Raw genomic sequence first — 24,921 nt, forward strand, 5'->3', positions numbered from 1 at the left:
CCATCAGGTTGGGAGGTTCTGAGAGCACCTCCACTCCATCAGCCAAGGGCATGACATCACCATGAAAGTGCCGATGCAGCGGAGGTTCCTGGGACTTGAACCTATTTCAGGGCAGCTCAGGCCTGGGGCAAGCTTTATTGGTACAGCCTCACATAGACCCATGTCTCTCCCCATTTGCAGGTGATCAATGTGGATGGGACAAAACGGCGGACCCTGCTGGAAGACAAGCTCCCACACATTTTTGGGTTCACGCTGCTCGGGGACTTCATCTACTGGACTGATTGGCAGCGGCGCAGTATCGAACGGGTGCACAAGGTCAAGGCCAGCCGGGATGTCATCATCGATCAGCTACCCGATCTGATGGGACTCAAAGCAGTGAATGTGGCCAAAGTTGTTGGTGAGTCCTGGGAAGCCCTCAGCTGTGGCTCTGTCGGGCTGATTGTCGGCATAAGGAGAGGTGAAAAGTCCAGACCAGGGGTGAGTGTCCAGGAGGGTGACCCAGTGTGGGGACAGGTAGGACAGGAAACAGTGACCTTAAATACCCAAGGACCAGTGGGAATGGGCATGGCATGTCGCCCAGGGATACAGACCAGTTGTTACAGGTTAAGAATGTTGGGAATAGGCCTGGAGAGATGGTTCAGTGGTTAAGAGTGCTCACTGCTCTTGTGGAGGACCCAGGCTCAGTTCCCAGCACCCACATGGCAGCTAATAACTGTCAATAACTCTAGTTCTTAGCCGGGCATGGTGGCGCACACCTTTAATCCCAGCACTTGGGAAGCAGAGGAGAGGCAGGTGGATCTTTGTGAGTTTGAGGCCAGTCTGGTCTACATAGTGAGTTCCAGGACAGCTGGGGCTACAGGAGACCCTGTCTCAAAAAGACAAAAAAAAAAAACCCCAAAATACCCCACCTCTAGTTCCCAAGGATCTGATGCCCTTTTCTGGCCTCTGTGGGCATTGCATGACACAGGTGTACTTACATATGTGTAGGCAAAACACTCAGACACATAAAATAATTTTTACAAAAGTTATAAAAAGAATGTTGGGAGTCGGGCATGGTGGTGCACGCCTTTAATCTCAGCACTGGGCGGGGGGGGGGCAGAGGCAGGTGGATCTCTGTGAGTTCGAGGCCAACCTGATCTTCATGGTGAGTTCCAGGCCAGCTGGGGCTACAGGGAGACCTCGTCTCAAAAAAGACAGAAATAAAAGAATGTTGGGAATAATTGTGACTGACACGTGAGGATCAACTGTATACCAGGCGTCGGTGAGGGCTGTGGTGCCCAAGGCCGCCTGTATGTTCAGCCTAGTCCTTGCCCCATGGACACTTGGGAGAGGGAGATAAGGCCATTGGCTAACGGGTGGAGAAGCTCAGCATCTGTGACTGAGCTCGACAGCGACTGCTATCTACTGTCACCCAGCAGAGACTCTCAAATACACACCTTTGACCTGTAAGCCAGACTGGTCAAAGAGCCCGGGAGAACTGTATTTTGCATGATGAGCTATCTTTGTAAGGATTCCAAATGCAAGTTTAGAAGTTATACTCAGAGGGTAACATCCAGGTGGGAGACCAAGCAGGGCCAATTCCACAGGGTGAGGGCTCTGTTCCCAGCTGCAGTTCCCGTGTCTGCTGCTATGCCTGCATATCTCAAACATATGAGAAACCTTTGATAACTAAGTATAGGAAGAGGGCCCAGTGCTGTGGGCCAGTTGCGTATAGTTGATGAGTAAGATGACCTGCCCGCTTTGCTACTGGTCTTAGGTGTGATATTAGAGAGATGGTGATTTATGGGATGGGGAGATGGCTCAGAGGGTAAGGTACTTGTTCTTGCAGAGGACCTGAGTTGGTTTCCAGCATCCACATGACAGCTCATAACTACCGATAACCTATAACTGTAGGGGTCTGACACCTTCTTCTCGTCCTTCACGGACACAGACAGACACACACACATATATGCTCATAAAAATGACAAAAGGGAACGAAACCAAGTGTTTGGGCCAGTGAAATGGCACAGAGGGTAAGGGTGCTTACTACCAGGACTGATGACCTGGGTTTGATTTCCATCTCCCACGTGGTGGAAGGAGAGAACCAACTCCTGTAAGTTGTCCTCTGACCTCCATACGTGTGTCATGGTACCTGCTTGTGCCTGTACATACACACACACGAACACTAAATAAACAAATTAATTCTAAAAATTTTTAGAGGGGTGCCTGCTTTACCAGTATGAAGGGGATGATTCAGCTTGGACCCGAGGGAGCAGGCAGAAAGGACAGTTGAACAAAGGTTTGGCAGTGAGGCATTATGGGTGACCTCAGGCCACCTATGCCTCCCATCACTGTGACAGGTTGTATGGCAGCCTGCAGGATTGACAGGCTTCACTTCACAAGCCACCTGTGAAAACACACTTGTCATCCACGGCAGAAAGCCAGACGCACCTGTGTTAGGAAAGAGATACAAAAGCAAACCTTCATGGATTGTGGATTAAAGTTGAGAAATTGGGCTTCTCTCTCTCATCTTGTGATTTAGAAAAAAACGTTTTTTTTTTAGTTGAAATACTTAGCGCTAAATTTAAAAAACACTAAAGCAGCCAGGCAGGCATGGTGGTGCACGCCTTTAATCTCAGCTCTCTGGAGGCAGAGGCAGGTGGATCTCTGTGAGTTCAAGGCCAGCCTGGTCTACATAGTGAGTTTCAGGATAGCTGGGGCTACAGGGAGACCCTGTCTCAAAAAAACCCACTAAAGCAACACTTTTGTAGCAAAGTGAGGTAATAGGCCGGCCCAAAATAAATGAACATACCACTTTCTGTCTGCTTAAATAAAACTGGATCACTTTTGGCTGTCCCTGGCAAACCTGAGTTTCGTAGGTTGCTAAGGGTGTCAATGATTTGGGAAACATTCTGGAAGAATGGCAAGTCTGTTACTGGCAGGCTGGGAGCTGAGGAGGAGCAGTTGACCAGCACTTGGTTGTGACTCTACTAATCCTGGCTTAAGCTTAAGCCAGGAGACTGGCTTGCTTTCTGGACTGCTGACTGCAGTACCTTCCAGCCTCCTGCACTCAGTCTTCACCACTGACACAGATGAGCTTAGCTCCTGTCTCCCAGAGTTCTAACAGGTGACGCCCTGGGACCGGTACCTGGCAGCAACATGGCCCTGTAGGGTATTGCTGTTGATTGACTGTAGGAGGGAAGGCATGGATTGCCGTCACCTGGCTCTTTCCCGCTCCTCCTCCCACTGGCCCCTCTCGGTGAGTGGCAGGGAGGAAGCCCAGCGCAGCTGGGAACTGGGTCCATCATCTCCTTTGCTGCTGATGTCCAGGACTATGTGCTTGCCCCACAGGAACCAACCCATGTGCGGATGGGAATGGGGGTTGCAGCCATCTATGTTTCTTTACACCCCACGCCACCAAGTGCGGCTGCCCCATCGGCCTGGAGCTGCTGAGCGACATGAAGACCTGTATCATCCCCGAGGCCTTCCTGGTCTTCACCAGCAGAGCCACCATCCACAGGATCTCCCTAGAAACCAATAACAACGATGTGGCCATCCCACTCACTGGCGTCAAGGAGGCCTCCGCACTGGATTTTGACGTGTCCAACAACCACATCTACTGGACGGATGTGAGCCTCAAGGTATAGTGAGGCTGTGAGTACCTGTGGCTTCCTGTGGGCCTTGTCTGTGGCGTTGCTGCCGTGTGCTGTATGGCTGGAATATTTTTGTAAAGAATTATGATTTTGGGCTTAGAGTGATGGCTAAGTGGTTAAGAGCACTGGCTGCTCTTGCAGAGGACCGGGGTTCAGCTCCCAGCACCCACATGACAGTTAATAGCAGGGGCACTTATAAACTTTCTCAGGCAAAGTCACCTGAGGCCTTACAGCTTCTTTGAGCTACCTCCCTGTCATCAAGGCCAGCTGCTGTAAAGAACCCTGTCTCCTGATTTTTCCACTTATCATGGTAACCAGCATCTTATGAAGCTATTACAAACCCTTTACCATAATTCTTCAACATATAAAATAGCCTACTGCACAAGTATTGCCTATTAAGCTTCATAGGGTGTTCTGAGCATAATAGTGCATGCCTGTAATCCCAGCACTCGGGAGGTAGAGGCAGGACCAGCAGTTCAAGGCCATCCTCCATACACAGGAAAGTCAAGGTCAGCCTGGGCTACCTGAGACACTATCACAAAAACACAGAAAGAAAGTAAGCAAATAAGTCAGGCACGCTGGCTCATGGCTTTAGTCCTGGCAGGGGCAGGGGCAGGGGGACCTGTGTGAGGTCTAGACCAGCCTGATCTACATAATGAGTTCCAGGCCAGCCAGGGCTACATAGTGGGTCACTGTCTCAAGTAAATATAAAATGTTCTAGTTGCTTTTTCCTAATTCTAAAAATCTTTTATGTGTGTGTAATTTTATTTTATGAGTGTAATGCCTACATGTATGTAGGTGCACTGTGTTGTACAATGATCACAGAGGTCAGAAGAGGGTGTCAGAGCCCTTGGAAATGGTGGAGTTATGGATGGTTGTCAGTGCCATGTGGATGCTGGGAATTGAACCCAGGTCCTCTACAAGAGCAGCCAGTGCTCTTAAGCACTGAGCCATCTCTCCAGACCCAACTTTTTTTTTTTTTACTAGTTCTAAATAGTCTCAGTAAAGGGTTTTTTTTGTTTGTTTGTTTGTTTCTTTTCTACTGAGTGAAAGTATACAAGTTTTAAGACCCTGGGCTAGAGAGACGGCTCGATGATGATGATGATGATTAAGAACACTAGCTGCTCTTGCAGAGGACCTGGGTTCAATTCCTAGCACCCACTTGGCAGCTAACAAGTTTGTAAGTCCAGTTCCAGGGGAATCCAATGCCCTCTTCTAACTTCCATGGGCAGTGCGTGGCACAGGTGCACTTACATACATACAGGCAATACACTCATACACATAAAAATAATAAATAAAAATTTAAAAAGTACTCATAATATTTGGTTTTTGTTCGTTCTTGTCTTTTTGAGACAGGGTCTCCCTGTAGCCCCAGCTGGCCTGGAACTCACTATAGAGACCAGGCTGGCCTTGAACTCACAGAGATTTGCCTGCCTCTGCCACCCAAGTGCTGGGATTAAAGGTGCCACCATGTCCAGCATATTTGTATAATACATAATATATTGGTATAGTGTGTGTGTGTGTGTGTGTGTGTGTGTCTGTGTGTGTCTGTGTGTGTCTGTGTCCGTGTCCGTGTCCAAGTTGCTTTTTCATCCTGTTGTGATCTGGTCCTGAGTGTGGTCAGCTGTTGCTCCAGGTGATGAAGCCTTTGCTTCATGAGTTGATGTCCACAAAAGATGCTGGTCTCTAACTGTGGCCTTCTCCCTGCACCCAGACCATCAGCCGAGCCTTCATGAACGGGAGCTCTGTAGAACATGTGATTGAGTTTGGCCTGGACTACCCTGAAGGCATGGCTGTCGACTGGATGGGCAAGAACCTCTATTGGGCAGACACAGGGACAAACAGGATCGAGGTGGCCCGGCTGGATGGGCAGTTCCGGCAGGTGCTTGTGTGGAGGGATTTGGACAACCCCAGGTCTTTGGCCCTGGATCCCACTAAAGGGTAAGGGCCGCTTGTGTCTATCTTGTGTCCCTCCCACGTGTCTACGTGGGCTTCTGTGGTGAGGCGACTGGCCCCACCTGGCTCTTGGGGTTAGTTGTTCTGACTGCCATCAGCCTTGAAGATGGTGAGAACTGGCAAGACCCTAGAAGGTCATCTTGCTCGTTCCCAGAGGGGAAACTGAGGCCAGAGTAGACACTGCTGTTGGACCCTGAACTGGCTGCTTCTACCTGGGCCAGTGTCTGTCTCTGAATTTACACACACAAAAACAGGCCCAGAGGGAACTGGGGAGATACCTCCATCAGCTAAGTGCTTTCCACACAGGCATGAGGACCTGAGTTTGATTCCAGAACCCATGTAAAAAGGCGGTGCAGCAGTGCACACCTGGTACCCCAACACTGATGAGGGGCAGTCAGGCAGATCCGCAGCTGGTCAGCCAGTTTAGTCAAATTGGCAAGCTCCAGGTTCAGTGAGAGACCCTGTCTTAAAATGAGGAGAGTGATTGAGGTCGACAGCCTCTGGGCTCCATGTACACATGAACACACGTACATACATGCACCAAAAAGACTCAGAAGCTAAGGTCCTGTGACCAGTTTCATCAGCCCTGGACCAATCAGTGCTGTCTCAGGCCTGCCTGTTTAGGCCTCTCTTGGGACCAAACTGCCACTCAGAGTTGGCCTTGAAGCACTTGCCTAAGAGTCACTCTGAGAGGTAGCCCTGTCCTGGGCACTGGGGCCAGAAGGGCCAAGAGTGGTCTCCTTCTTGTCCCGAGTGTCCTTTTCTGTGCAGGGCATAAGCCCACCCTATAGAGCATCCATGCTGCAAGGGGAATGGCCGAACTCTCAAGATGGCCAAGCACCAACAAAGGCCAAGAACAGGGTGTGAGCAACTCAGATGTGTTGGAACAGGGTGGGGAGCCCCTGCCGGGCTGGCTCAGCTGCCAGTCGGGGTGTTTTATTCTGTGAGGAGAGGGGCCAGCCATCTGTATTTGCCTGCAAGCCCTCCTTGATTCACAGGACACCCCAACACCCAGCCAGCTTGGTTGAGATGCGTTACCCTGCCTGGGCAGTCTCTCTGATCACTTCCTCTGTAACCTCTGTTGGGCTGCAATTGGGCACTTCCTGGCCCCTGTGGGTAGTCAGGGCCATGGCATGGCTCCTTCCTGGAGGAATGTCCCTGGCCACTTTCTCCCAGGACAGAAGGGCTGAGGCTAGGAGATGGTGGCTACTGTCTGCCTGCACCTTGTGCTGGGATTGAACTCACCTGAGCCCTGTCCCTCTCCTTCTACCTTCCAGATACATCTACTGGACTGAGTGGGGCGGCAAGCCAAGGATCGTGCGGGCATTCATGGATGGGACTGATTGCATGACTCTAGTGGACAAGGTGGGCCGAGCCAATGACCTCACCATTGACTATGCTGACCAGCGCCTCTACTGGACCGATCTGGATACCAACATGATTGAGTCGTCTAACATGCTGGGTGAGGGCTTGTGACTTAGGGGCTGAGGCCTGGGGAGGTGGCAGGGCTCTGGCTCACACACACTGGCCTATTGGCCTATTATGGTCTGTTGAGCCACCTGGCATCACAGGAAGTATGGACAGAGCCACAAGCATTCACACTTCACCTTCTCCTGTGGTGTGTCCCCATCCGGCCCCTGGTGCCCTTGCTTGTGGTGTTGGGGCAGGCCTGGTGGGCTTCAGGTCCTGGCCAAGCTCTGAGCTAGGACTGGTATTTGACCCTCCACCATGTGACAGAGGTGGGAAACTGAAGCTGGGCATGTCTTGAGATCCACCCAAGGTTGTGGAACAAGGGGAGCTTTTGCGCCCCCAGGACCAGCCTCAGCCTTCACCTAGCCCCATGTCCCATGGTTTTACCACCAGTGACAGACTCTGCTCCTGCTGCAGTAATCCTGGGTGTAAAAATAAGGTTTATTTTTGGTCTTTTTGAGACAGGGTCTCCCTGTAGCCCAAGCTATCCTGGAACTCACTATGTAGACCAGGCTGGCCTTGAACTCACAGAGATCCGCCTGCCTCTGCCTCCCGAGTGCTGGGATTAAAGGTGTGTGCCACCATGCCCGGTAATAAAGATAAGTTTTAAATGCATGTTATTCTTTTTTAAAATGTGAAGATTTTATACATGTTTTTGTTTTTGGAAACAATTTTTGGCTGGGATGTAGCTCAGTTGGTAGAATGCTTGTCTAGCAATGCACAAAGTCCTGGGTTTGAGCCCCAGCACCACATAAACCAAGTGTGATCTTGTGGGCTGGAGTCCTAGAACCTGGGGGTTGTGGGGGTGGTCAAAAACAGGAGGATCAGAAGTTCAGGGTCATCCTATACTACAGAGTTTGAGGCCAGCCAGGGCTATATAATACCAGGTAGGTAGGTAGGTAAGTAGGTAGGTAGGTTGGTAGGTTGGTAGGTAGATAGGTAGATAGGTAGATAGCCAGGCATGGTGGCGCACGCCTTTAGTCCCAGCACTCAAGAGGCAGAGGCAGGCAGATCTCTGTGAGTTCACGGCCAGCCTGGTCTACATAGTGAGTTCAGAACAGCTGGGGCTACAAGGAGGCCCTGTCTCAAAAAGACCAAAAAAAAAATGCAGCTAGGCGCATTGGCTCATGCCTATAATCCCAGCACTTGGGAGACTGAGGCAGGACAATCATCATGAATTTAAGGCCAACCTGGGCTGCATAGTGAATTCAGGCCAGTCTGGGCTACAGAATTGAGACCCTGTCACAACAAAGAAAGAAACAAAAAGTCCACTGAACACAACCCCATGGGTGTCCTGTGGCCAGTGCTGCATGTATTTCTCCCTGTGGACACCCCATTTCATGAAGTCAGAGGTTTCCCAACTTGGCCATGATTTCTGGAATGCAAGGTTGGCCTGACTCTCCCAGAAGGCATCTGGAGCTCAGTGGTCCCACCCTGCCCTGCTGACCCATTGCACCTTGTTCCCACACAGGTCAAGAGCGCATGGTTGTTGCGGACGACCTGCCCTATCCCTTTGGCCTGACACAGTACAGTGACTACATCTACTGGACTGACTGGAACCTGCACAGCATCGAGCGGGCTGATAAGACCAGTGGGCGAAACCGTACCCTCATCCAGGGCCACCTGGACTTCGTGATGGATATCCTGGTGTTCCACTCCTCCCGTCAGGATGGCCTCAACGACTGTGCGCACAGCAACGGCCAGTGTGGGCAACTGTGCCTCGCCATCCCTGGAGGCCACCGCTGCAGCTGCGCCTCACACTACACGCTGGACCCCAGCAGCCGTAACTGCAGCCGTGAGTGCCTCAGTCCCCGTTCCACACCCCATGCTTTAGTGTTGTGTTAGAGCTAACTGATGCTGGGGGCTACAGTGGAAGAGAGCTGCTCAGGTAGGGTATCTCAGTGTACACGGATGGTTGGCGGGTTGTATACCACATACTATTTACAATGCTACCTGCCAACTAGGCTGGGTAAAGGACTCACTGCGTCGTTAAGATGTAAATAAGTGGAGAACCCCTCAGCTCGCAGCTTCCATAGGAAGGTCTCTGAATATGAAAATCAGTCACTGGACAGTGTTCTTAACATTGCCAGCATTGTGCTCTGAGTGCTTGATACTAAGTCTCAAGACTGTAGGGTTGAGCATCCCAGTTAAGACGTCTAAGGCACAGAGCTGTGTAGTAACCTTCTCAAGGTCAAACAGCCGAGAAGTTGGAGCCAATCTAGCTCTAGAGTCCGTGTTCTTGACCCCTTATTGGTGGCTTCACAGGAGCTTATGTGACCCTATACTGATGCCAGTAGGGGCCCGTGTTCTTGTGTCCTTGATAAGGAAGATGAGGTTCAGAGGGCCAGAGAGTGAGTTTCCCATGGCCCTCTGCACGTACAGGTGTGACCCACCGCCGGCTCTTACACGAAGTCAGTCCAGCATCAGATACAGTCCAGTCCCTGCACGGTTGTCAGGGGAATCTGTCTCCTGGGCCTCAGAATCACTGTAGTAATGGCTGTTCTTGCCCACCTTGTTGAATCATCGAGGACCCTGAGGGTTGAAAGCTTGACACTTGAACTGGTTGTACATTGGCCTGGGCCAGAACATGGCCTCCCTATGGCTGTGTTCTCTCAGGCAGGTCGAGCTGTGGCAGGGAGCACACTTAGTCTCTAGTGTTGCTGGGACAGAGGCTTGGATTTAAACCCTTCACTGTAACCCTCGGATGGTGACTTCCTCACATCTGAGTACCACAGTTTCTGAACCTGGGCAGCTGGTCTTGGGCTTCCTGTGCTTCCTGGCCTGAAAGAGAGGCCAGCCTATGCCCTGTTTTCTTCAAGAGCAGTTTTTCTTACCCCTTTCCTTCCATTTTCTCTTTCCCTTCCTCCCTTTTTTGAGACAGGTTCTCATGTAGCTCAGGCTGGCCCTTTAATCACTATGTAGCCCAGACTTGCCTTGAACTCCTGATTCTCCTGCCTCTACCTTCCAAGTGCTGGGATGGCTGGCAGGCAGGCACCACACCCAGCTCCTTGAAAGCAGCTCCTTTGGGCCCTTGTCCCAGAGAACCGAGAAGCGGTCTGGAGACACCCCCATCCCCCCCAGTCCCAGGCTCCTTTGCAAACCAGAGGAGCTGAGCTGTCGTAGGAACTGCTTCTTAGGGAGCCTCCAGGAGCTGTCTAGCCCAGGCCACACCCGATTCCTGGCTCTGCGTCATGCCTTCCACAGGATCTGGTGCCCCTGACCCCAGGCCTGACCCTGTATCATTGCTCTCTGTGTGTGGTTCTCAACATGTCAGCTAGGTACATACATGGCATGATAAGGTCCTCAGAGGATTGTGTACCCTTGTGGGTGAGCGTTTGATGCTCACTGCTGTTGCCTTCCTGTCTTCAGCCTTCATAAGTCATCACCCCACTGGAGAGGGAACCCAGGGCCTCATGCATGCTAGGCAAGTGCTTCACTACTGAGCTAGGCCCCAAGCTTGAGTCCTTAAAAATAAGTGTCCGGGGGGCTGGGAAGATAGCTCAGTGGTTAAGAGCACTGACTGCTCTTCCAGGGGACCTGGGTTCAATTCCCAGCACCCACATGGCAGCTAACAACCTTCTGTAATTCTAGTTCCAGGGGATCTGACACCCTCTTCTGGCCTCCTCAGGCACTGCACGACATGGGTGCACTTATATACATGAAGGCAATACACTCATACACATAAAAATAAGTACAATTTTTTTTAAAGTGTCCAGGGCAGGGACATGGATCGGTTAGTAGAGTGCTTGCCTATTATGCACAAAGCTTTGGCCTCAATCTGTGTGACCACACAAGGTATGGTGGTGTGTCTTTATCTGTAATCCCAGCACTCGGAAGGTAATATCAGGAGTTTAAGGCCATTCTTGGATGGATAATGAGTTCAAGACCACCCTGGGATACATGAGACCCTGTCTCTAACAGATAAAAAGTATCTAGTTCATGAGCTGGACAGATGGCTCAGTGGTTAAGAACACTGGTTTTTCTTGCAGAAGACCCAGGTTTGAATCCCAGCACCCACATGGCAGCTAACAACTGTCCGTAGCTCCAGTTCCAGGGGATCCGACAGCCTCTTCTGTCCTCTGCAGGCATTGCATGATACGGGTGCACTTACCTACATGCAGGCAATACACGAATACACATAAAAAATTTTAAAAAATAATAAAATATTTTTTAAAAAGTATCTAGCTCAGAACTACCATGTAGACTTTGGAACAACAGAGGCAGAGAGTAAAATGACCCATCACCCATGTCAGGGGCCAGCTCTGTGTCCGTCCACTCTTCCCTAAGGTGTCTAGTGTGGAGCCTGTGTTGGTCAGCTTCTGCTCGCTGACACGTGGCCCTCGGTCTGTTTGTCCAGCGCCCTCCACCTTCTTGCTGTTCAGCCAGAAATTCGCCATCAGCCGCATGATTCCCGATGACCAGCGCAGCCCGGACCTCATCCTGCCCCTGCACGGGCTGAGGAACGTCAGGGCCATCGGCTATGACCCACTGGACAAGTTCATCTACTGGGTGGACGGGCGTCAGAACATCAAGCGAGCCAAGGATGACGGCACCCAGGCAGGTGCACCAGGGGGCAGGGTGTGGGGGGGTGCTTTCTGCCTGGAGCTCGCTCTGGTGGTGTCCAGGCTGTTCCCCAACTTCCGAATGGGCCTTGAGGTAAACAAGGATTTGGACTCTGGTTATGTAATTGCAGGTGTGAATCTCTCCACGTGAAACCCAAAATTGTGATTATGAGAGAAACTGGGTTTCCCAGTTGTTTACTAGTCCTGGGGGCGGGGGGTGGGGTGGGGACGACAAGCCAGCAGGATTCTTTGTACAAGGTGGTTTTGTGTGGTTCAGGGGTGGTGAATCCAGATCATACCACACATAACCATTATAGGATTTATGCAATTGCTTCTTTTTAAAAAATATTTTTATTTATTATTTTATGTGTATGAGTGTATCACCCGCATGTATGTGAGTGCACCTGTGTTGTGCAATGCCGAGGAGGTCAGAAGAGGGCTTCGGATTCCCCTGGAACTGGAGTTAAGGACGGTTCGTAGCTGCCATGTGGGTGCTGGGAATCAAACCCGGGTCCTCTGCAAGAGCAGTCAGTGCTTTTACCCGCTGAACCATCTCTCCAGCTCCAGCAATTGCTTCTTTTTAAATTGTTTTATGTGTATGTGCACGTTCATATAGATGTGTGTGTGCATGCGCGCGTGAGCGCAGGCATGTGTATGTATGTGCATGTGGGAACCAGAGATCAGCCTCAGGTGGTGTTCATTAGGAGCTGTTCACTGAGACAAGGTCTCTCACTGGGACCTTAGGCTGCTGGCCAGCAAGGCCCGCCAGGGATCTGCCTGGGCTTGTCTCTACCTCCCAAGCAGCTCAGGCTTATAAGTCGTGAATAGCTGTTGTGTTGTGTTTTGTTTTGTTTTGTTTTGTTTTATGGCAGGTTCTCCCTGTAGCCCCAGCTGGTCTGAAACTCACTATGTAGACCAGGCTGACCTTGATCTCACAGAGATCCACTGCCTCTGCCTCCTGAGTACTGGGATTAAAGGCTTGTGACACCAAAGGATGTTTTGGACTATGCCACCTTCCCAGCCCTTGTGTAATACAATCAATTCCGTGATGCAATATACTTCCTAAAAGTCAACACTCTGCAAAACTGCTCAGCAGAAGCAATCCAGGGCTTGTGAGACAAAGAGGAACAGGGCCTGGCAATCAACAGCTCCATCAGTGACACAGCAGGATGGGAGCCTGGGAAGCACTGGAGCCCCTCGGCCCAGCCAATCACGTGTGCCATCGGCACCACCCACGGTATTAACTAACTGTGATGAGCGGGCAGACCTGGAACAGGCAAAGGCCTGTGGGTACGGGACCTCAGGGGGCTTGTGGCCCGTGGGCTTCTGTGAAATGGTAGCAGAGCATCATGGGAAGTAGCACTGCATTATGACTGGGTGTGGCTCAAGACTAGGATTTACAGGATAGTAGAGCTATGTGTCATCCAGGCCTCATGGGGCCAGGGGCCAGGATAAGTGTTTGCTTTCACTCCTTTCCCCATTTGATGTGTGTGGGTGTGTGAGTGTATGAGCATGTAGAGGCCCAAGGATTAAAGGCGTGCACCACCACACCGAGCTTTTTGTACTCTGATTTTTTTTTTACTTCTTAAATTGTATGTGTATGTGTATGTCTGTGTGTGGGAATGTACACTTGAGTATGGTGCCCTCAGAGTTTAGAAGAGGTGTTGGATCCTCTGGAGCTGGTGTTAAAGGTAGCTGTGAGTGCTGGGGGTCTAACTTAGGTCCTCTGCAAGAGCAGCAAGTGCTCTTAACTACTGAGCCAGCTTTCCTGCTCGGAGTAGGCATGTCGTTGAGCCAAGCTGAGGGCTGCTCAGCAGGTAAAGGCGCTTACTGCGAAGCCTGACGTCCTGACTTTAATCCCCAGAACCCACATGGTAGAAGGAGAGAACCGACTGTCCTAGTTTGATTCTCCATTTCTGTGACAAAACACTGACCAAAACCAGCTTGGGGAGGAAAGGGTTTATTCAGCTTACATCTCCCAGGTCACAGTTCATCAGGGAGCCCAAGGTAGGAACTCAGGGCAGGAACCTGGAGGCAGGAGCTGGAGCACAGGCCATGGAGGAACACTGCTTACTGGCTTGCTCCCCTGGCCCCTGCTCAGCCTGCTTTCTTATGCAACACAGGCCCACCTGCCCAGGGGTGGCACCACCCACAGTGGGCTGGGCCCTCTCACATCACTCAACAATCGAGAAGGTACCCCATGGACATGGCCATAGGCTAGTCTAATGGCAGCAATTCCCCAATTGAGGCTCCCTCTACCCAGGTATGTCAATAACTCAATAAATAAATGTAAACAAAAAAAGAAAGCCAAGGCTAGAGGAAATGCCCCCAAATCAGTTGGAATGTTGACTTTGAGACTGTCCCTCGGGGATCACAGGATGCAACAGTGTGGTGCAAGCGTGGTCTCCTTCTGTCTCACAGCCCTCTGTTCTGACCTCTTCCGGCCAAAGCCTGAGCCCAGACAGACAGCCACATGACCTCAGCATTGACATCTACAGCCGGACACTGTTCTGGACCTGTGAGGCCACCAACACCATCAATGTCCACCGTCTGGATGGGGAGGCCATGGGTGTGGTCCTTCGGGGGGACCGTGACAAGCCAAGGGCCATTGCTGTCAATGCTGAACGAGGGTAGGAAGCCTCCTGGGTGGGCATGCTCTGGGATGAGGGTTGTGTGCACCTCTAAGGTGTGTGGTCACCTGCTGGCCCCTGTGACCCTCTTAGGAGCTAGACACTGTCCCCAGCATTGCATCTTCCCAGGATCCAAAGCACTGCATAGGCAGAGGTGCGGGTGGATGTGCGTATTCTTTGGGGCTGATATGTGAGGCAGGAGTTAGACTGGGCAAGGACTTACCTGTGGAGCTGGTACCCCAGGGTGGCTGGAACCAGCACAGGTTGGGCAACACCGGAGTTCAAATCCTGACGTCTACACCTACTGCCTCAGTGACCTCTGGCAGGTGACACAACTCCTCAGAGACTTGGGTCCTTGTCTGTGACTGTGAAGAGGATGGTGGTGTCAGTCTGCAACAGAGGTTTCTGAGCTGAAGCCTTAGTTGCTGGTGGTAGCTGTTGAGGAGCTGAGTGAGCGCCCTCCAAGGACTTGGGGGCTCCTTGGCATTTGGACAGGGGCATGGATAGGTGTCCTGTGACTGAAGGCAAGTAGAACGACAGATGACTATCCTCTCTCATAGTCCCAGAGCCCAGATGGCCTCGATCAAGGTTCTGGCAGGGCCAGCCACATGTCCCCAGTGTAGTAGGGACAGTCCTCTAGCTTTGGTGGCCACAGTTGTTCTTTGAATTGTCCTGTCACTCCCAGCTCCTCCTCTGACTGCATGTTGGCCTCCGTGTCTCTGTGGCGGCCTCCTCTCCCCCTCTTCCCCCCTCCTCTTCCTCCTCCGACTGTTATGGAATTTAGGGCCCATTCTCATCCAGAACGAGCCCATTTCCATCCTGTCACACTTGTAAAGACCTCATTTCCGAAGACATTCACATCCTGAGTTCTGGGGTGGCATGAATTTGGAGGACACTATTCCCTACTTATGAGGCATGACCTTTCAGCCTCCAAGACCAGCTCCGAGAGGCTCCGACTGTCTGGATGGCAGCAGGGTGAGGGGCTGGCAGAGGAGATGGGGTGGCAGCAGAGCTCCTGGTCCCTGCCTTTCACTGGCTGCTTCTGCCCACTGTACCCCCACAGGTACCTGTACTTCACCAACATGCAGGACCACGCGGCCAAGATCGAGCGCGCTGCCCTAGACGGCACTGAACGCGAGGTCCTCTTCACCACGGGCCTTATCCGCCCAGTGGCCCTTGTGGTAGACAATGCTCTGGGCAAGCTCTTCTGGGTAGATGCAGACCTGAAGCGTATTGAAAGCTGTGACCTGTCAGGTAGGTTCGCACCCCGGGCATCCCCAGCTTACAGGTGCAACCCTCCCATGAACATGCAGCTTTCCTTATTACCAGTCGGGACATCTGGGAGCCTGGCATTGTGCTGGGGCTCTGTGGGGATTGTGGGGACCAGGTTGTGAGACCTTAGGCTAGAGAGGAGGTGGAGTTGTTGCTTAGAGGAGGGTTGGGTCCTAGTAATCCTCCTTTGAATGAAAGCTGTGGTGACTGGGGAGATGGTTGGGTTGGCAAAGTGCTTATAATTCAAGCGCAAGAACCTGAGTTCTGATCCCCAGCACCCATATAAAAAGCCAGGCACCATGGCACATATCTGAAATCCCAGCACTGGGGAGGAAGAGAAAGGAGGGTCCCTGGGGCTTGCTAACCAGTGTAGTCTCAGTGAACTTCTAGTTCAGTAAAAGACCCCATCTCCAAAAATAAGATGGGGGGTGGGCTGGAGAGATTGCTCAGTGGTTAAGAACACTAACTGCTCTTGCAAAAGTCCTGGGTTCGAATCCCAGCATCCACATGGCAGCTAACAACTGTCCATAACTCCAGACATCTGACAGCCTTTTCTGTCCTCTGCGGGCATTGCACAGCTCGGGTGCGTTTACCTACACACAGGCTCATACACATAAAATAAAAATAATAAATTTTAGGATCTCTGTGAGTTCGAGGCCAGCCTAGTCTATATAGTGAGTTCCAGGACAGCTGGGGCTACAGGGAGACCCTGTCTCAAAAAGACTTAAAAAATAAAAAATAAATAAATAAATAAATAAATAAATAAATAAATGAAACATGGAAAGTCAACAAGATGGCTCAGTGGGTCAAGGCACTTGCTGCAGAGTCTGAAGACAGAAGTGTGATCCACAAGTTGGGATCCACATAGCAGGAGAGAGCTGGTTCCTTCAAATTGTCCTTGGAGCTTCACACACAAGCTGTGGCACATGCAGGCCCAAACATGTACACACCTACACGCACACACGCACACACGCACACAGAGACAGACAGACAGAAACAGAGACAGAGATATAAAAAATACATAAGTTGAAGATATGATTGAAAGTGACATCTGGCACCAACCTCTGGTTTCTGTATGTCTGCACATGCTTGTACACACACATATCTTCCACACACAGAGTACACAACACACACACACACACGCACGCACACACACACAGTGTGAGGGGAAGCATCATGTTTGCAGGGACCAGTGACCAGGGTCCACACTCAGGGGCTATGGCTCTGAACCCAAGGGTAGCTCTGGTGGGGGCAGCCTGCTTCCACTGTGGCCACTCCAGCTGTGAGCCCTGGAGCATGCAGAAATCCCTCAATACCCTGGTGGTCCTGTCTTTTAAGTCCCATTCTCCTGATCTGAACATGGGCCTAGCTTTCCAGCCAGCCATGCTCAGAGGGAGTTTTTCATACCGACAGGGGCGAACCGCCTGACCCTGGAGGACTCCAACATCGTGCAGCCGGTGGGCTTGACGGTGCTTGGCAGGCACCTCTACTGGATAGATCGCCAGCAACAGATGATTGAGCGTGTGGAGAAGACTACTGGGGACAAGCGGACTCGTGTCCAGGGCCGCGTCACCCACCTGACAGGCATCCATGCTGTGGAGGAAGTCAGCCTGGAGGAGTTCTGTATGTGAGGGTGGGCAACAGAGGGGATAGGGTTCCCTGGGGGAAGGTGACACTTCCAAAGACTTCTGTACCAGCCCTACTTGAGGTAGACAGGTTGTAGGTGGAAGGCAATATACCCCGTGGGTGTGGTGGGCTCAGTGCTGAAGGCCAGCAAGTGCTGTGTCCACACCTCTGCAGTCTCAACTTTAAAAAAAATTTTATTACGTGTGTGAATGTATCGCCTGCATATGTATAAGTGCACCCTTGTCATGCAATGCCCGAGGAGGTTGGAAGAGGGCGTCGGATCCCCTGGAACTGTGGACAGTAGTTAGCTGCCGTGTGGGTGCTAGGAACCGAAACTGGGTCCTCTGCAAGAGCAGCCAGTGCTCTTAACTGCTTAGCCATCTCTCCAACCCCTGTGTTTTAAACTTTTAATTAAATTTTTATTTACTGTGTATGTGCCCACTTGTGCTGCATGTGCAAACGGAGGTCAGAGGATAAGTTGTAGTTCTCTCCTACCATGTGGGACCCAGGGTTCGAACTCAGGTCATCAGGCTAGGCAGCAGGTGAGCTGTCTTGCTGACTATATGCCTAGTGGTTTTTAGGTTGTTGTTGCTTTTTTTCTGAGATGGGGGGAGGGGGTGTATTAGTTACTTTTCTGTGATAAAACATCATGGCCAAGGGAATTTATAAAAGGAAGAGTTTATTTGAGCTTACAGGTCTAAAGGGTTAGAGTCCATAATGGCAAGGGGAGACATGGCAGAGGTGGCCAGAGCAGAAAGCTGAGGGATCAGTATCTTCAAGCAGGCACAGGAAGCCGAGAACTGGAAATCTGGCAAGGCTTAAGAATCTCAAAGCCCACCCCCAGTGACATGCTTCTCCAGCAAGGCCACAAGTCCTTAAACTTCCAAAAACAGCACCACCAACTAGGGACAAAATTTTCAAATTCTTGTAGCCTATAGAGGACATTTTCATTCAGACCACCACAGGGGGTCTCACTATGTATCTCTGACTGGCCTGGAACGTACTGTGTAGACCAGGCTGCCCTCGAACTCAAAGAGATCTGCCTCCCTCTGCCTTCTGAGTGCTGGGATTGAACACATGCTCCACCACAGCAAGCCTATTGTTTTGTTGTTTTTTTGAGACAGGGTCTGCTTGTAGCCCCAGCTGCCCTGGAACTCACTGTGTAGACCAGGCTGGCCTCGATCTCATAGAGAGCTCCCCTGCCCACCTCTACCTCTCAAATGCTAGGATTAAAGGCACACACCACCACAGTAAGTCTAGTGTTTTAAACAGCACACATGTGCTGTCTTGGTTCTGTAAATCACAAGTCCCAGCCTAGCAGGGCTTAGAGGTGGTCTCTGCTCAGGGTCTCCCAGGAATAGAAGCCAAGTCCACCAGGCCGGACTCCTAGTGGCGAGCTCAGGAGAAGAGTCCAGTTCCATGCTCACTCAATGGAGTTGGAGTTTGGTTCTAAGACCGGCCTTGTTTTCTTTCTGTCTAGCAATGTTACTCTCCTGTGCAGAGGGCACTCCTGTACCCAGCTTCCCATCACTGTGCTAAGCACCTGAGATGTTGGGCACAGGTCATTCAAGCTCAGGGTCTCAAAGGTTCCAGACCGGCGTCGGTCTCCTGGAGGGGTCTGGCTCGCATCCTCTCCACACCACAGGTCTTGAGGAGGGAGGCAGAGCCTGACTCCTGACTCCATCTTGCTTTGCCCCTACAGCAGCCCATCCATGTGCCCGGGATAACGGCGGCTGCTCCCATATCTGCATTGCCAAGGGTGACGGAACGCCTCGGTGCTCATGCCCTGCCCACCTTGTGCTCCTGCAGAACCTGCTGACTTGTGGTGGTGAGCGAGATCTTGATGCTTCCTCTTGGGACTTTGAATGGGGAACTGAGTCTCTTCTCTTTCAAGTTACTGCCTTAAAATTATAGTCCCCGTGGCAGATAATCTCCAAAGCATGTCATCTCTCCATGTATAGCCCTTTCCTTTCTAATTTATACACATACTTATATGCACACATGCACACACACACATAAGTGCATTTAGTGCTATGAATTTCCCTTTAAGCACTGATTTTCCTGCATCACACAGATTTTAATAACTTGTATTTTCTTTTTCAGATACTTTAGATTTTGTGTGTGTGTGTGTGTGTGTGTGTGTGTGTGTGTGTACATTTCCATGTGTGTACAAGTGTGTGTGTGCACATGTATGTAGGGGCCAGAGATCAATCTTGTGTGTCTTTCTCTAAGGAGCCATCTATCTTGTATTTTAAGACAGGATCTTTTGGGGTTGGAGAGATGGCTCAGTGGTTAAGAACACTGGTTGTTCTTGCAGAAGACCTGGGTTCGAATCCCAGCACCCACATGGCAGCTAACAGTTGTCCGTAACTCCAGTTCCAGGGGCTCCAACAACCTCTTCTCTCCTCTGTGGGCATTGCACTACATGGGTACACTTACCTACATGCAGGCAATACACACATACACATAAAATAAAAAATGAATAAATAAATAAAATATGGCTGGGTATGGTGGGACACGCCTGTAGTCCCAGCACTTGGGAGGCAGAGGCAGGTGGATCTCGGTGAGTTTAAGGCCAGCCTGGTCTACATAGTGAGTTTCAGGCCAGCTAGGGGTACAGGGAGACCGTGTTTCAAAAAGACCAAAAAAGTGGGCTGGAGGTATATTTCAGTGGTAGAGAGCTATATGAAAAAAAAAAAGACAGGATCTCTCCCTAGAAACTGGGGCTTGCCAGTCAGGCTAGGCTGTCTGGCCAGCAGGCCCCAGGGATCCTTCTGTCTCTGTGTTCCCAACACTGGGATTACATGAGTGTGTCACCATGCCTGACTTTATATGTGGGTGCCAGGAATTGAATTCAGGTTCTCGTGTTTGTGTGACAAGCTTCAGCCCCAGTAGTTGAAACATTTTAAATTTTTTTCCAGGTACAGCTTCCTTGGCTCAGTGTGTTTAGGGTAGAGGTGTGTGTGGCTCAGTGGTAGAAGGCTGCTTATCTAGAAGTGTTCAGTTTACTCTCTAGGCACTTAAGAATGTGCCAGCTATTTCTGTTACTTCTTTCTAGTTTAATTTCACCACTGTCTAAGAGCTTGCCTTGTGAGATTCGTGTCCTTTTAAAGGTATTGAAACGTGCTTTATGGCCCACTGTGTGATGTGTCTTGGCGAATTTTTTTTTTTTAAGATTTATTTATTTTTGGTCTTTTTGAGACAGGGTCTCCCTGTAGCCTCAGCTGACTTGGAACTTACTCTGTAGACCAGGCTGGCCTCACACTCACAGAGATTCACCTGCCTCTGCTTCCCACGTGCTGGGATTAAAGATGTGCACCATCATGCCCTGCAGATTTATTTATTTTATATGCATGAGTGTTTTGCTTGCATGTATATATGTGCACCACATGCATGCAGTGCCCATGGAGGCCAGAAGAGGGCGTTACATCCCCCGGAGCTGGAGTTACAGACTGTTGGGACCATGTGGGTGCTGGGAACGGACTATAGGTCTAGGGATTCTGCTGTTGGGTGGATCAGTCTAGAAACATCAGTTAGATCCCGTTGGTTGATAGCATAATCAGTTGTATCTTGTCTGAGGTCTAAGCACTGTCAGTTACTGTTGATCGTTGAAGTTTCCACCTCTAAAAGCAGACCATTTCATCCTGCTTTTGACATTGCTCCTCCTTCCCCTCTATAATCCTTTTGCCCTGAGGCTACATAGTTGTGATGGTGGAATGTGGCCTAGAATGAGCAGACCTGGGTTCAAATCCTGGATTGTATGACTTGTCAGCTGAGTGACCTCAGACTGCACACTTGCCCCCTGGGAGCCTCTACTTCCACCTAGCAAGCTAATTTCACTTCAAATAACAGCATTCCTGCGGTTCTTGATTTGTGACACATAGGTGCTGTTGCGTGAACCCTCACGGTGGTGAAGCTTGCCGTCCGGGGCTCCCTCTCCACCGTGGCCTGGCTGTGCGCTGTTGTTCCTTTCCTCTTTGAGTTCCCCCTGCCCTCTGTCCTGCACGTCCTGGACGTTGGCCCTGTTCTTTTCAGCAGCTCTGGGGGACTGACGGTAGCCCCATGAGCTCAAGGCATGGTCCTTACACAGGGCTTGTCCTTCTGAAGTTTTCTCTTGGACTTCCTCACACCTCAAACCCAGTGATATGAGTGTTTGCCTGCATGTATGTAAGTGCACCATGTACATGCAGTGCCTGTGGAGGCCAGGTGTTGGATCCCCTTGAACTGGAGTTATAGATGGTTGTTAGCTGTTATGTGGGTGCTAGGAACTGAACCCAGGTCCTTTGGAAGAACAGCCAGTGCTCTTAACCACTGAACTATCTTTCTAGCCTGTTTCTGGTTTTTGAGACATTGTCCCATGGCCCAGCCTGACCTTGAGCTTGCTGTGTTAGCCACAGTTAACCTTGAACTCCTGATCCTTTTGTACTTCCCAAGGCTGGGATTACAGGTGTATGCCACCACACACTCGGTGTGAGGCCCCTTCTCACAGCCTGAGAGGTGAGCACTTCCTGCATTAGATACTTTCCAGTCTTCTCGTAGACACGTCTCTGGATAGGTCACAGGATGAAGGTTGGCCCAGGCTCTTGGATATGAGCCCCATCACATGGTAAGAGCCAGTTGGTCAGGCGGAGCCTATAATGCTTCAAAGTTTCAGCTGCTCAGCCCTGACACTTCCTCTCTGTGACTGTATCCTAGCCCCATGTGCCCCCTTTTTCTCCATAGGCCCAGTCAGTTATACAGTGACTCCTGGGAGCAAAGAGCAGCAGCTTCTGTTTGAAAGTAGGAGGAGACGGAGGCCTTGAGAAGCCGAGGAAGTCTTCAGGGTTCACAGCTGCTGTGAGATGCTTGGGTTCTAATTTGGTCCTAGTCTGCCTGACCCTGCAGTGTGCCTCTCTCAACCTCCAGGCATGCTGTAGCTTCAACTGTCAGCCCCTGGCAAGGCCAGACCCTCTGCCTCCATCCTGGGGGTCAAAGGAAACAACAGTGGGTCCAGAGCTTTAGGGCTGGAGCCCAGGTGTGTAGTCTGAGCCACTGTCCACATGTTTTTCTGTGGCCACAGTCGGTGCCTTTCCTGTGTGGATGGCTCAGTGGGTAGACACACATTGGTTTCTTTCAGATGTCAGGAACCCTGGGCTTCTGCTGACTTTGTGTGTCCTTCCTTGGCTAAGCCCAATGGGGTCAGTTGGGCTTTCTTTGTTCCTTGTCATTCTTTTAGGTCTACATTATGTGTGTGCGCGCGTGTGTGTGTGTGTGTGTGTGTGTGTGTGTGTGTGTAGGTTAGAGGACATCTCTCAGAAATTGGGTCTGTCCTTCTGCCATATGGGTCTGAGGAATCCAATCAGGTTATCAGGCTTTACCTAATGAACCATCTCGCTGGCTCTCCTCCCTCCCTCCCTCCCTCCCTCATTTCCTCCCCCCTTCCTCCCTTCCTTCCCTTTTATGAGACAGGGTCTCAGTATGTAGCTCTGGCTACATATGAAACTCAGGCGACTGGCCATGAACTCACAGAACTCCTACCACCTCTGCCTCTCAAGGGTGGGTATCGAAGGCATGCCTCCACCTCGCCCAGCCCTTTCTTGGTTTCTTGTGCGTGCTCCTTGCTGCTCAGATTCTTACTTCGTCTTGCATCATCAGGTACCCCAAAGCCGTGGGCAGCACATGGGTCCCTATGTCGAGGTCGAATTTCTTCCCTTCTTTTTAGGCAGGTTGAGGACTGTTTCTTCACTGTTAAAAGGGAAGCTGTGCATTCCCCTCGGCAGCCCATGTTAGTTCAGTTCAGTTCAGTTCTTTTCCACCCAGAGGAGGGGGCCCTGGAAAATGGGGGGCCGTGAAGCCAAGTGTTCCTTTGCCTTATGTGTGAGTACCCTTGAGCCATATTGTGTCTGCATCCCTGATCCTGGCACAGGGTCATTTACTGAGTGCCGCTCTGTGCCTGGCTGTGACCCATACATATCCTGAGCTGAGGCTGTTGTTTTATTTATTTTTTTTTTAATTTTTATTTTATGTGTATGGATTTTGACTGCATGTATGTAAGTGCACTACGTGTGTGCTTGGTACCCACAAAGGCCAGAAGACGGTATCGGATCCCCTGGAACTGGAGTTCCTCTGCAAGAGCAGCAAGTGTTCTTAACTGCCGAACCACCTCTCCAGCCCCTAAGGGTGTGATGTTGTTTTAATCTAGCATCTTTTTTTTTTTTTTTTTTTTTTTTTTTTTGGTCTTTTTGAGACAGAGTCTCCCTGTAGTCCCAGCTGTCCTGTAGCTCACTATGTAGACTAGGCTGGCCTCAAACTCACAGAGTTCTCACAAGTACTGGGATTAAAGGATAATTTAAGTAGTATTGGTTGGAGGCCTTCTTTAAATGTCTAGTAGAATTCTGCTGTAAATCCATCTGGGCCTGGGCCTTTTTTAGTTGGGAGGCTTTGTATTACTGTTCAATTTCCTTATATGTTATGGGTCTGTTTAAACTGTTGATCCCTTCTTGGTTTAACTTTGGTGGTTCCCATGAATTCAGATATCCATCCATTTCTTTTAGACTTTCAGATTTAGTAGCTAAGCGTCTACCTTGTTTAGCTTTTCAAAGAACCAGCTCTTAGATTCACTGATTCTTTGTATTGTTTTCTTTGTTTCTATTTCATTAATTTCTGCTTTGAGTTTTGTTATTTCTTCTCACCTAATGGGTTTGGGGTTGGTTTGTTCTTACCTTTCCAGGATCTTAAGTTGTATTGTCAGGTTGTTTATGTGTGCTATTTCTGATTAATGTAGGCACTTAGAGCTATAAACTTCCCTCTTAGGATTGCTTTTAATGTGTCCCAGAGGTTGTGTTGTATTGCATTGTCCTTGTTGAATTCCAGGAATTCTTTTATTTCTTAATTTCTCCATTTACCTACTCATTGTTTAGGAGTATGTTGTTCAATCACCACGAGTTTGTGTAGTGTCTAGGGCTTTGATTTTGAGCTTTATTGCATTGTGGTCAGATAGAATGAATGGGATTATTTCAATTTTTTCATATTTGTTGAGGTTTGTTTTGTGGCCCAGTATGTGGTCAATTTTTGAAAAAGTTCCATGGGGTACTGAGTTAGTAGTACTCTTTGGTGCTTGGGTGGAATATCTGAAAGATGTCTGTTAGGTCCATTTGATGTATGGTATCATTTAATTCAGATGTCTCTCTGTTTATTCTTTGTCCAGTTGACCTCTCTAATGGAGACAGTGGGGTATTGAAGTCCCCTACTGTGACTGAGTTGGGGTTAATCTGTGTCTTAAAGTCCAGTGATGGTGTTTTTATGAATTTGGGTGCACCAGAGTTTGGTGCATATATGTTAAGGATTGTAATATCTTCTTGGTTAACTGTTCCTTTGATCAGAATGAAGTGACCCTCCTTATCTCTTCTGATTAGTTTTACTTTGAAGTCTATTTTGTCAGATAGTCAGATATTAGAATTGCAACCCCTGAGTGTTTCTTAGTGCCATTTGCTTGGAATATTCTTTTCCATCCTTTTACCTTAAGGTAGTGCCTGTCCTTGAAGGTGAGATGGGTTTCTTGCAGACAGCAAAGAGATGGATTTTGTTTCTTAATCCATTCACTTAGCCTGTGTCTTTTGATTGGGGAGTTCAGTCCATTGATATTTATGGTTGTTATTGAAAGATGTGCATTGGTTGCCATCATTTTGATTGTTGTTTGCATTCTTGGTCTAATTTTTGTTTCCACATTATACCTTCATTAGTTATCCCTCACTGTGCTTCTTCCTCTTCTCTGCTCTCCTATTATCCAGTCCA

General features: G+C 50.0%; 1 protein-coding gene across 4 annotated transcripts in view; it reads left to right on the forward strand.

Moving 5' to 3' along the window:
- Lrp5 (LDL receptor related protein 5) overlaps positions 1–24,921 on the forward strand; it is a 104,698-nt gene that overhangs the window by 59,554 nt on the left and 20,223 nt on the right. For all 4 annotated transcript variants that reach the window (XM_029569998.1, XM_008846303.2, XM_029569997.1 and 1 more), the window contains 10 exons: positions 181–397; positions 3,331–3,620; positions 5,347–5,573; positions 6,866–7,050; positions 8,530–8,853; positions 11,416–11,615; positions 14,042–14,250; positions 15,314–15,504; positions 16,936–17,145; positions 18,851–18,976. In XM_029569998.1, the coding sequence (XP_029425858.1) occupies positions 181–397; positions 3,331–3,620; positions 5,347–5,573; positions 6,866–7,050; positions 8,530–8,853; positions 11,416–11,615; positions 14,042–14,250; positions 15,314–15,504; positions 16,936–17,145; positions 18,851–18,976 (2,179 nt within the window). The remainder of the gene's footprint in view (positions 1–180; positions 398–3,330; positions 3,621–5,346; positions 5,574–6,865; positions 7,051–8,529; positions 8,854–11,415; positions 11,616–14,041; positions 14,251–15,313; positions 15,505–16,935; positions 17,146–18,850; positions 18,977–24,921) is intronic.

The sequence above is a fragment of the Nannospalax galili genome, unplaced genomic scaffold (assembly GCF_000622305.1).
Source record: "Nannospalax galili isolate Female #2095 unplaced genomic scaffold, S.galili_v1.0 scaffold1723, whole genome shotgun sequence".
Lineage (NCBI taxonomy): Eukaryota > Metazoa > Chordata > Mammalia > Rodentia > Spalacidae > Nannospalax > Nannospalax galili.